Source organism: Malurus melanocephalus, unplaced genomic scaffold (genome assembly GCF_030028575.1).
Source record: "Malurus melanocephalus ecotype Western Australia unplaced genomic scaffold, MMel_1.1 scaffold_81, whole genome shotgun sequence".
NCBI lineage: Eukaryota > Metazoa > Chordata > Aves > Passeriformes > Maluridae > Malurus > Malurus melanocephalus.
The window spans coordinates 173,990-185,714 of NW_026623313.1; the positions used below are offsets into that span (position 1 = coordinate 173,990).

The 11,725-nt window shown below is 61.2% G+C and overlaps 2 protein-coding genes across 2 annotated transcripts; one reads left to right on the plus strand and one right to left on the minus strand.

Moving 5' to 3' along the window:
• The first annotated feature begins 1,515 nt into the window (after nucleotides 1-1,515).
• Nucleotides 1,516-6,153, plus strand: PRKAG3 (protein kinase AMP-activated non-catalytic subunit gamma 3). Its single transcript, XM_057367570.1, is given in 10 exon segments — nucleotides 1,516-1,941; nucleotides 2,026-2,175; nucleotides 2,178-2,252; nucleotides 2,531-2,576; nucleotides 2,705-2,759; nucleotides 2,862-2,988; nucleotides 3,087-3,252; nucleotides 3,425-3,462; nucleotides 3,690-3,836; nucleotides 3,922-6,153. Coding segments are annotated over 10 exon segments (1,347 nt in total). The 3' UTR covers nucleotides 4,039-6,153.
• A 428-nt stretch (nucleotides 6,154-6,581) lies between these two features.
• On the minus strand, nucleotides 6,582-11,719 carry LOC130574379 (sterol 26-hydroxylase, mitochondrial). The gene is made up of 9 exons (XM_057367569.1): nucleotides 11,562-11,719; nucleotides 9,322-9,512; nucleotides 8,860-9,059; nucleotides 8,580-8,777; nucleotides 8,283-8,443; nucleotides 7,829-7,995; nucleotides 7,527-7,608; nucleotides 7,241-7,441; nucleotides 6,582-7,140 (listed from the first exon to the last, which is right to left on the minus strand). The coding sequence occupies exons 2-9, from the start codon at nucleotides 9,390-9,392 to the stop codon at nucleotides 7,015-7,017; spliced, it is 1,206 nt and encodes a 401-aa protein (XP_057223552.1). The 5' UTR covers nucleotides 9,393-9,512; nucleotides 11,562-11,719; the 3' UTR covers nucleotides 6,582-7,014.
• Nucleotides 11,720-11,725: the final 6 nt, after the last annotated feature.

Consider the following 11,725-nt stretch of genomic DNA (forward strand, 5'->3'; position numbering starts at 1 on the left):
GGACCAGCGTGGCCATGGACAGTGAGCTGCAGCAGGACCCCGGGCAGGGACGGGCAGGGCTGGGCAGTGTCAAAGGCAAAGGGTCCACATGTGCTCAGCCCGTGGCTGCACCCCGCCATTCTCCAGCATCCCTGTGGAGAGTGTCCTGCTGTGCCCTCCACCTGCCACAGCAGCGAGGTGGCAGGACCACATTCCAACAGTGCGGAGCACCACTCCCGGAGGACGGGGGTCCACAGAGTGGGGTGTCCTTCCGCTCCCTGTCCCCAGGCATCCCTCCCTCGCCCCCTCCCTCGGGTCCCCAGAGTCAGCGCTGTCCCGGGGCTGCAATCACCCACTTCAGCCCGGGGCCGCGAGGTGGCTGCGGGTGCTGCTCGGTGGTGTCGGCTGTGTCGTCCCCCCCCCCGTGCCGGTGGCGGGGGCACGGCTGGCATTGCTCGCTGACACTCTATCTGCCAGGGCCACGCCAGCCGCGGGCCCAGAATAGCAGCGCTGCCCCGCAGATAGCATGGAGCGGCTCCGTGGCCCTGCCGCGTCCCAGGTACCGTCAGGCTGGGTGGGGGGCCTGGCCCGACAGACCCCCACTTGAGGGCAGGCCACCCCTGGGGTGGGGCAATGTGGTGGCTGACAGACCCCCCTCCTACGGACACGCAGCCGTGGGGACAGGACGTCCTTGTCCCAGCTGTGCCAAGCCCCTTTGGAAGGGTTGGGGGATAGTGGTGCAGGGTCTCCTCCTTCTCGGTGTCGGCTCTAGGCTCTGTRGGGAGTGGTCCCTGTCCCTGTGCTTTCCTTATTTTAGGGTGGCCTGTAAACTTTGGCTCTGTCAGGCTGGTTTGTGGCCGGGGTTGCTCTTCCCTCTGCACGTGTTGCTGTGTTACAGTAGGGTCTCCTGGAGACTGGGGGAATGGATTCAGCCATCTGGCCCTGTGGCCTCCCTTCTTCCTGGGGCTGCCGCTTTGTTAATGTAGGTTTCCTTGGATAGACCTGGTCCCCGGGAGGGGCTGGTGAGGCTCTCGGCACGGGAAGAAGCAAGACCGGGATTTACACCTTGGGACTGGGAGAGGATGGGTGCAGAGCTGCTGTGGGACATGCTGAGCTCCAACAGCAGAGACAGAAGGTGGGAGGTCCTGCCATGCATGCCCTGTCCTGCTCTGGGGGAACCCTGCTCTCTCCCCAAAGCAGGACAAGCTGGGTGTCCTGGACTGAAGCCACCATGAAGACTGCAGGCTCTGGGGGCCCTGGGCTGGTGGGGGGTTGCCCAGGGGSGCTGAGCCCAGCCTACATGCCCACCCTGAAAGGACAGTCCTGTTTGCCTAGCTTGGGTGGGCCAGAGCAGCTGGGTGGGTGCAGGCAGAATCCATGGGTGGGGGAAAGGCTGCTTGACTCCTGCTGACCCCTCCTCACTGTGTGCCCTCTCAGGTGGCGCTGCTGGATGCCGCTGCGTGCCCTGAGGAGGAAGGTGGGTAGCAGGAAGAGTCTAGGCGTGTAGGAAGGGGGACTGCCTTCCTCATGTGATRAATGCATCGGTCCTCTGTCCACCCTGCCCATACCCCTCCCCTCAGCTGGAGTGTGCCCCAGGCTGGAGAACTGCAATGCTGTATGCTGCCACTGTGGAATGGGGAACAGGGGGGCTCTGTGGGGAGCACCCCTGCTCCCTCCAGGCAGGAGGGAGCTGAGACCCAGCAGCTCAGCTCACTGGCCAGGGTTGGGGTGGCTTTGCCTGCAGGGTTTCCAGAGGCTGTATGCCCCAGGGAGGAGGAAGAGGAATACAGGAGACCTGTTACTTTCACGCTGGGAAATGAAATACTGGGACTGGGCCCAGGCCTGGAGGCTGAGCTTCAGACCCCTGATGCCGAGGTCTATATGCACTTCTTGAGGAGCCACTGCTGTTATGATGCCATCCCCACCAGCTGCAAACTCGTTGTCTTTGACATCTCCCTAGAGGTGACAGCCTGTGGGGTGAGTGGGTATGGGCAGTGAAGAAGCAGGCTTAGGGACCCTCTGAACCCCTCCCCACTTTGCCAGCAGATCAAGAAAGCCTTTGTGGCACTGGTGGCCAACGGGGTGCGTGCTGCCCCTCTCTGGGACAGCAAGACACARAGCTTTGTGGGTGAGTGCCAGCAGCGATGCCTGGCCCCCTGCCCTGCCTGGCAGAGAGGGTGCCAGCAGTGCTGCCAGCCCCACGTATCTCCACAGGGATGCTCACCATCACCGACTTCATCAACATCCTCCACCGCTACTACCGCTCGCCTCTGGTGAGTGCGGTGAGGAGGCCTTGGGGGATCAGGGCATGTGTGGGGCAGGGGGCAGTTATCCCCACCACTCCTGGTCCCTTCTTAATCGCTAGACAATGACCAGGGGATGATTCTGGGCCAGACCAACATCCACTTGTTGCTCCTCTACTTGCTTAGCCCTCAAAATGTAATCCCTATGCTTAGGTGATGGGGTGGGATGCCAAGGAAGGGGGCAGTTTCTCAGAGTGCCCTCAGTCCCCCATGAAGCCACCACAACCAGTGCATTTCCCTRTCTTCAGGTTCAGATCTACGAGGTGGAGGAGCACAAGATTGAGACCTGGAGAGGTAAAAATCATGGAGTGATATGGGTGGCTGGGCCCATGCGGTCACACAGGCATGGAGGTGGGCTCTGGAGTTGTGGGGCTGCAAGAGATGGCTGGAGGACCCCTTCTCATAGCTCTCTGCCTTGGCAGAGGTGTACCTGCAGGGCTCCTTCAAGCCACTGGTCTCCATCTCTCCGAGCAATAGGTGAGAGCCTTTCCACTGGGGGAGAGCACRCCCTTTGGAGTGGGGGTGTGTGTGTGCCTGGAATGCAGCCCTATCCCCCTACGATGTCCCCATCACCTGCAGCCTCTTCGATGCTGTCTACTCCCTGATCAAGCACAAAATCCATCGCCTGCCTGTCATCGAGCCTATCTCAGGCAATGTCCTGCACATCCTGACGCACAAGCGCATCCTCAAGTTTCTCCACATCTTTGTGAGTGCTGGGGCTTTGTGCACACATATGGCTGGTGTGTAGGGGCACAGTCAAGGTGTGTGTAGGTGCCAGCCCAGCCCTGCCCTGTCCCACTGAAGGGTTCTACCATTCCCAAGCCACGCTTCCTGAAGAAAACAGTGCAGGAACTGTGCATCGGCACCTTCCGTGATGTGGCCGTCGTGCCTGAGACTGCCCCAGTCTACACCGCCTTGGAGATTTTTGTGGATCGCCGTGTCTCCGCCTTGCCTGTCATCAATGATGCTGGTACCTGGGGAGGGAAAAAGTGTCATCCTCATCTCCTCTGCTAATACCTCCAGCCCCATCCCTACTCAAAACCCCTCTCCTGGCCCTTGTGCTGCCCCTTGGGGTGTAGGATGAACACGGCAGGTGGCCTCCAGGGCCCCTTCCACAACCCCTACTCTGTTTCCCTTTGCAGGGCAAGTGGTTGGGTTGTACTCCCGGTTCGATGTCATTGTGAGTACCCTGGGTGTTTGCATGCCCAGGCTCAAGTTTGSCCCCTTGCACGCGCTGGTGGGGTGCTCATACCTGTCTGTGCCCCTGGTGGAGTGCCCTCCACYCCACATGCAGTGTCACGCTTGTGCCAGTGCTCTGTGCATCCCCTGTGCTCAGTACTCTTCTGTGTTGGCACTATGGGGTGCAAGGACACCTTGGGGCACTGAATAGGGTCACGTCTACCGCAGCACCTGGCAGCCCAGAAGACCTACAACAACCTGGACATCAGCGTGAGGGAGGCCCTGCGTCAACGCAGCATCTGCCTGGAAGGGGTGCTCACCTGCTCCCCCGATGAACCTATGGAGGACATAATCGACCGCATTGCCAAGGAGCAGGTGAGTGCCCGGGGTGCCTTGTGCCAGCGCCGGCCACCGCTGCCTGCTGCCCAGCCCGCCTGTCATGCTCTGCCTGCACCCACAGGTCCATCGCCTGGTTCTGGTGGATGAGAACCGGTACCCGCGGGGCATCGTCTCCCTCTCTGACATCCTGCAGGCCCTTGTGCTCACTCCCGCAGGTATCGATGCTCTTAACTCTTAGCCCACGACGCTCCATCTTTCTCCACTTGCACCCTCAATTTCTCTCCACTTCAGGTAGGCGCCGCCCTTCCCATTGCTGTGCGCCGCCGTTCCCCGCCCTGCTGCTGGGTCATTTGCACCTTGTTACCTCCCTGCTCTGCCCCATCCGGAGCGGCTCTGGGGGTTGGAGGAGGCTGGGGCTGTGGTCTGCCAGGKGGGAACAGCAGGATGCAGATGCTGCTGCCCAGGGCACATAAGGATCACCCTAGTGACTGTGAGGAAGGAGGGGGGCACCTTCCATGGGGACACTCTACCAGACCCCCATTTGGGCAGTGGGTTTTCGCAGGTCCCTGGCTTTGGGCTGGATGAGGGTTTTGGGTGCACTCCAAGACAAAAGCCTATTTTTGATCTCTCCTCAATACCTCCCCTGAGGCCYGAGCACCTCCAGTGCCATTCCCAAGGGACACAGAGGGGACAGATCCCCACTCGAACACCCCAGACCTGCTTTCCACCACTAGCTAGATGTGAAGTGTGGCCAACCCATGGGCCACAGCTGGCAGAGCCCCCCACGCCCTCCACTTGCAGCCCCAAAACTGCCTGCTCCAGGGACAGGGCTCACTCCCAGGTGGCACTGGAACCATCCTGCCTGGCCACCTGCAGCTGGCTTTGCTCACCCASTGCCTGGTGAGTCCTCGCTGGCTGTGGGTGAGCATGGTGTGACCACCCACTGTGACACCTCTTTAGGGGTGAAATGAGGAGGGGGGAGCTGGCCCCACTTCCCAGCTGCTTCCCAAAGGTAATTATGCTTTTTGGAGTGGTGGTAGGGAATGGGTTGGAACAGGCCTGTGCCCATCAGTTTCCCAGCAGTGCCCAGCTGCTCTGCACAGAAGGGGACTGGGAGTGGTGTGTGTCAGCCATACATGAGCTATCCCCCTTGCCCCCCCTCCCCCCATTTCCACATCACAGTGCCTTTGCTCACCCCATCCCTAGTGCCCACAAGGGTGGCTGTGTCAGGAGCTGCAGGGGGCCACTGAGAGGACCCTCTCCAGCCAAGCTGCCCTCTCTCCTATCCCAGGGCTTGCATACAAGCAAGGAAGGAGGAAAGACCCCACTGTCCACTGGGATGGGCTGGGAGGCCATGTGACAGGGTRCCCAGTCCAGCACTGATTTGGGGTTATGGCCTCGCACGCTCTCTTGCCCACAGGCATCGATCGATCCTCACTCTGAAGACACCATGGAAGTGCCGCTGTCTTGTCTGACTCGGGGATCTCTTGCATGACCTGTGAGAAGGAGGCTTGGGCCTGAAGGCTCTGTGCGGGGAGGACATGACTGTTCACCCCAGTCCTAGGGCTCGTCTTGAGTCCAGGGCAGATCCTGCCAGTCTCGGGGAGGCAGAAACGTGGAAAATGGGACCCAGGGGTGCCTCCTGCCAGTGAGCACACAGTGATGCTCAGTGGGCACCGTGCTGGAGGAGCTGTGACATGCTTGCAGCTGGGCACAGAGACCCATAGGACCTGGCCACCCTGCTGCCATCCTGCTGCTGGATTCAAGCACTTCTATTCCTTCCTCATAGGGAACACAGCCCCACTGTCTGTGCCCGGTGCCTGGTAACACAGGCTCAGCTGCACACACAGCCTTGTTTTGTTGTAGGGTCACACAGGGTTGGAGCTCTCTGGCAGAGGCACAATCTGTGCCAAAGCTGACACCAGGATGGGCACTTTCATGGAGACCCTGTGCACGTTTTGGGGTGGGCAGGGGSTATTTATTTATTTGTTGGTCTGTTCAGCCTTGCTGTAACAAAGCAGCCTGATCCAAGAACTGCCTCTTGCCTTTCTGGGGTAAAGCTGGGCATGACTCCTCTGGAGAGAATGAGGATGGGGAAGAGGTGCTGGCTGCTTGCCAGCAAGTGTGGCACTGACACAGAGTGGCCCTTCTGCTCATGTGGGTAGAGCTAAGGTGACARGGACACATGCATGCAGTTTTAATCATCATGACGGTGTGCAGGTTCCTTCGGGGACACCCTGAGGACACCAGCCTTAGTAGCAGCAAGGTTTCTGCCTACAATCAGGAAGGTGTGAGGGGATAACTGTCAAGTATGTCCAATGCCCCAGCCCTCAAGGATCCTGGGCAGGTGACAATGGCTGTCCATTGCCTGTGGGCTGTCCAAAGCCCCTGCCTGTGGCTGCTGCCAGCTCTGAGTTTTGTGATAGTCCTGGGTATCAGCCCCTGCTTGGGGGTGGGGGGTACTGAGCTGATCTTTCTCCGCCTGCTTTGCCTGCAGCAAGCTCTGCCTTTCTTGTGAGCCTGTATCTCAGTACACTAAGGGCTGATAGTGGAAAGTCCTGGGAACTGAACACCCCCCCTGTGCTGGCTGGCTCTGCCAGGGCACAGAATACCAGTGTTGGGTGGTGACAGGCCTCCTCCCATCATGGGGATTGTGCTGTGTTATTGCTGTGCTTTCCCAGGACCAGGGCTGGGAAACCCAAACCTCACCAACACATCCCCAAACCCCACCAGCACTGACCCTCCCGTGGGGCCAGAGGGAAAACTGAGGCACAGAGAAGCTTCTGAGGCCAAGGTCAGCTGTTCAGAGAGGACCCAGATGTCCTGGCTCCAGGCACAGATCCACGCGCAGCTACACAAGGACGGGAYGAAGGAGACACCGAATGGCTGAAAGCCCCCTCCCTGCCTTCCCCCAGCCCCAAAAGAACCCCCAGGTTCCCGACACAGCCCAGCCGGGCACAGGATATGGGGGACAYAATCCCCCTGCAGTGTGTCAAAGGCACAGCAGTTCCCCAAGCCTCCTGCTGATTTTGGGCAGGGGGATACTAGTGCCCCAGGGGTGATTTGGGGGCAATCTCTCATCCCCCCTTCCTACTGTGGGGCTGTGAGCCCCCTGGCCCAAGCTGGCCCGGGGAGGGGTTTGCCTTCCTGTCCCTCCTTGTGGGGCAGTAAGGGGGATCTCCATTTGGCACCCAGRGTGGGGGTGGACGTGCAGTCAGGGGGCTCCTGGGCGAGCGATGAACTCCAGGTTGATGGGCTTGTCAGCCACCAGGACAATGCGGGACACAGATGTCACTTCCACGCCACGGGGGTCYGGCCGCACCTCAAATGCCTGGATCATCTGTGGGGAGAAGGGGGGGTTGGCAGTGCCATGGGGACTCCCTGGGACCCHCAGCCCAGCAGCTCATGGCAAGATCCCAGAGTGGGGGATCCCTACTCACCCTGGCAAGGGCCAGATGCATCTCCAGCTCGGCGATGCGGCGCCCGACACAGGCACGGACCCCGTAACCRAAGGGGATGGAGCTGAAGGGGTGGTGAGGGGAGCCATGGCCCCGGAGCCAGCGCTGGGGCAGGAACCGCTCAGGCTCGGGGAAGTAGGTCTCGTCGTGGGACATCGCATAGTGTGCCAGGACAAAGAGGGTCTGCAGGACAAGATGTGGGGTTTAAYAACCCCACCTGGCCCCACTGAGCATGGTGGGGGGTCCCCATGGCACGGCCCCCACTCACATTCTTGGGGAAGAGGTAGTCTCCGATGACAATGTCCTTCTCATAGAAGACCCTGGCGTTGGTGGGCACCACAGGGTAGACTCTGGGATATGGGGAGAGTTAGTGTGGGAGTGGGACTCATGTGGAGAATCCCACAGGGATCCCACAGGCAGGGCAAGGGGGAGCATCTCCTCCTCCAGGGGAGAGGTGGATATTTGCAGTCCAGAGGGACTGAAATCCAGCATCCTGCCTGGTTGGTGCATACCCCCTGGAGAAGAGGCTGGTAASCAGGACCTCAGGGCAGAGACAAGGCTGGGATGTACCTCAGAGTCTCCTTGATAATGGCCCGAAGCATCGGCAACTTGGGGATATCCTCAGCAGCAGGAAACCGGTCGGCAGGCACAACAGCTTTCAGCTCCTGGTACAGGGTCTCCTGGATGTCTGGGTCCCGGGAGAGGTGGTACAAGGCCCAGGACAGCGTGTTGGAGGTCTGGGGGAGTGGAGCACCAGAAGGAATTTGGGCTGGTACCTGAGCAGCCTTGTGCCAAGCACGGCAGCAAACAGCCCCTGCTCTGGTGTGCAGGAGGCCAGGGGTAAGGGTCAGCAAGCACAGGGGAGAGGGAGGCAGGGAGGAGGCCACAAAGCAGAGCAGAGGAYGGGGTTGGCACTGACTGATCCCTGAGGGTTTGCCCCTGTGGGGCAGGGGCTGGGCTGAGCATGGCCCCCTGGGCATGGAGCTCAGCAGGGATCACCTGGCAGCAGCTACCCAGCTCTCACCGTGTCCACACCGGCCAGCAGCAGCTCAGCCACGCTGCCATAGACCTCATCCAGGCTGAGTCTGCCACTGGCCAGCAGGTAGCTCAGGTAGCCAGACACCTCCTTGCCACGTTCCACCTGCCCCTCCAGCTCCTCCATCTTTCGGTCAATCAGGTTTTTGCCTGCAGGGACAGAGTGTGGAAACCAGAGCTGACAGTGAGGGCTGTCAAAAGGACATGCAGCCAGGGACTGTCCCACTTTTGAGGGTCCTTAGGAAGTCCAGTGCCACCACACCRGGCTCCCATCATCACCACTCACCGAAGGCAAAGATGGTGTCCCAGCTGTTCAGGTAACGGTCCCAGAAGGGCAGCACCTTGCGGCTCCATCGGGGCAGGACGGTGGCAAAGATGGAGTTCTTGAACATGAGGTTGATGGAGTCAATGAAGCGCTGGGTCTCAGCAGGGACCTGCTGCTTGAGGCACCCGATGCGGGTCTCGAAGAGGATATAGGAGATCCCTGCAGGGGACAAACAGCATCCAGACCCCTGGGGAATGGGAAGAGTGGGACAGGACAGGGGTGAGGTGGAGGATCCCCCTACCTTCCAGGGCAAAGCGGTACAGCAGGTTGGCCACGTCCCCCACCAGCACCCCCGAGGGGCTGCGGCTCCGTTCCTCCCGCAGCCGCACCATCAGGTCCGACACCACCTCCCCGATGGCATCCGCATACAGCAGCGCCTCCGAGGGCTTCAGCAGCCGCTTGTTGAGGACCTGGCGCAGGCGGTACCAGCGCTCCCCTTCCCTGGATGGGGACAAARCTCAGTGCTGGGGGCACAGACGGGCAGGGGGCAGTGGCTGCCAGCAGTTCCCCAGTCCCTGTGTGCACACTCCCCACCACACTGGAACCACCCCAGGGGTCATTCCACCCACCGTGGCCTCACCCTTCTCCTTGGTGGGCACATGCCRCTTTGCAGGAATGGGAGCAATACAAACTGCTCTGGGCCCTACACCTACAGAAGGGAGATGTGTGCTGCCCCACAGAGCATAGCCAGGGCAGGACTCACTCGGTGAAAGGTCCGTAGGGCAAGCGCCGGGTGTCCCGGTGCTCCTTCCACAGGGCCATGTCGCTCCGCATCGGGTACTTGCCCTCCTGCCGTAGCAGCTGCTCCAGCACCACTGGGCTCCCAATGTTGATGTTCCTATAATGTCCGAAGGTTGACTTCCAGATAGGTCCRTAAAGGCGTCGGGATATCACCTGTGATGCGCAAAGCATGGCAGGGTCATGGACGGGCTGGATTGGGGCAGATCCTTCCTGCCCCAATGGTGCCCTGAATGTGCCTATCTGCACCCATCCCATGGACCCACAAGCATCAGCTGAGCCCAARCACCTGCCTCTGACCCCCGAGCTGGCACCATCCCTGAAATGCTCCACAGATGGCCTGGGCTTGTGTCTCCAGGCTCATTTCCTCTGCCAGCACTAAGCACACCAGGCACTGACCCCCCAGCACATTCCTCACCCACCCCAGAGAGCACAGAGAGCTTGGTGGGTCTTTTGGGGTAGGAAGACCAAGCAGAGACAGCAGGGACAGAGACAACTGCCAAGCACAGGACTGTGCTGAGATGCAGAACTATTGCAGCAGCCACCAGCAGGTCTAAGTCCTGCTGCTTCCAGCATGGCCACAGCTCTGCTTAACCCGGGGAAAACAGTCGCTGAGTGGGTCCTTGAACTCRCCACCCAGTAAGGGTGGTTAATGATCAGCACTGGGAGGGCAGCGCCAGGCTAAGGCATGACTGGGCTGCTCCCAAAGCAGACTGTCACCTCCAGGGCATGGCCCTGGGGCCACAGGCTCACAAGCCAGCTAAGGGACATCCASCAACAACAGCCCTGCTCTGAGATCTGTTGGCTGCAGCTCCCCTGTCCTCACCTGCAACCACAGGTGCCATGCCTGCCTCCATGACCCCCAGCTAAGCACATCCCTTGGGGGCACCTGGGCATCCCCTTGCAAGTGGATCTGCACAGGGCCGTGTCCAAAGGTCACTTTCCATCGCACCCAGGCACTGCCAGAGCCCCTGCAGAGCATGGCCAAGCATGGGGGGATGCAGGGGACCTAGCAGGGAAGCTCTGGTCCCCGTTCCCCGTGGCTGCGGGGATGCACGTGGTACAATCTCCCTTGGTGACTGTCTGCATCGCAGCCTGCGCCCGGATTCAGCTGGATTCGTCACCACGGGGAGACGTTCCTCGWGCGTGGTGGCAGGAGGAGGGGGAGGGACAGCCGCCCCGCTACTGCAGGCAGCTCGTGGGCATGGGGCAGCTGTGCCCCGGGTTGAAGCCTGCCTACCTGCATCTGCTGGCAGCCAGGACCTGACATGGTGCAGGCCTTGGAGAGCGGGGCTGAGAGAAGCCAGAACTGCCAGGATCTGGGGGAAGGCACCTCCAGAGCATGTGGGCATCTTTCTGTAAAGCCAGGCTGTGCTTGGAGTCCCAAGGGCAGAAGGGAAAAGGAGGAAGCTCCAGTGCCTATGCCCTGAAATCTCGCTGTCCTGTGATAACCCCTTCTCCAAGCAGCAGTGCMCGGTGCTCTGAGATGCCAGGGAGGCCTGATCCCACATGCTTCCTGGGCTGGCCAGCGCTCCAGGGTGCTAGAAGATGCTGCCTGGCTTGGAGCCAGCCAAGCCCATCGCTTGCTTCATCCGACGTATGAGGAAGTATCGACAGAAGAAAACAAATACCTCTGCCTATCGCTCCCCTGCCTGCCTGGATAACATCTGCCCAAAAACCTGCCCGGTCACCTTAACCCAAAACTGCTGCCTCTCCCAGATTGTCACAGACAGGAGCCTGGGGATGCCAGGACCCTGTGAGATGCCCCCGAACCTTTGCCCTCAGCTGTCTGGTCAGTTCGGGGATGCTGGAGCAGCCCTGGGCTGGCTGGACTCCCCCGAGGTCACCCGGTTCTGCTGGCCCCTCTCTGCCTGCTGGACCCAGCATCACCCCGTGGTGCCGGGTGCTCGCCACCGCCCAGCCCGTCTGCTCCCCTGCTTTGCCGCCYCCGCTTAACTCCCTGCCGTCACCTGTCGGCAGCATCCCCCTCCCTGGAGCCCACCTCCCCTTGCCCCCAGCCCGCACCCGCTCCCTCCCTTGCAAAGCACCCCCGAGAACGGCACCCTCCCCGCAGCCCCTCTGGAAGCCCCTCCATCCCACGCACCCCTCCCAACCCTCCCCCTCCCGCCCACGCCCCGTGCAGGGTCGCCAGGCCCCCACGCACCCCGACCCCCGCAGCCCCCGGGCCGGGCTGCCCCGGCGCACCTGCAGCCGGTGCGTGTGCAGCAGGTAGCCCCGCAGGAACAGCCAGACGAAAGTACGGAGCAGCCCCGGCCCCGGTAGCTCCTCCGGTCCCTTCAGCCGCGCCGGCCCCGCCGCCGCCGCCGCCGAGCCCCCGGTCCTGCGCGGCGGTCCCGGGCTGCTGCGCG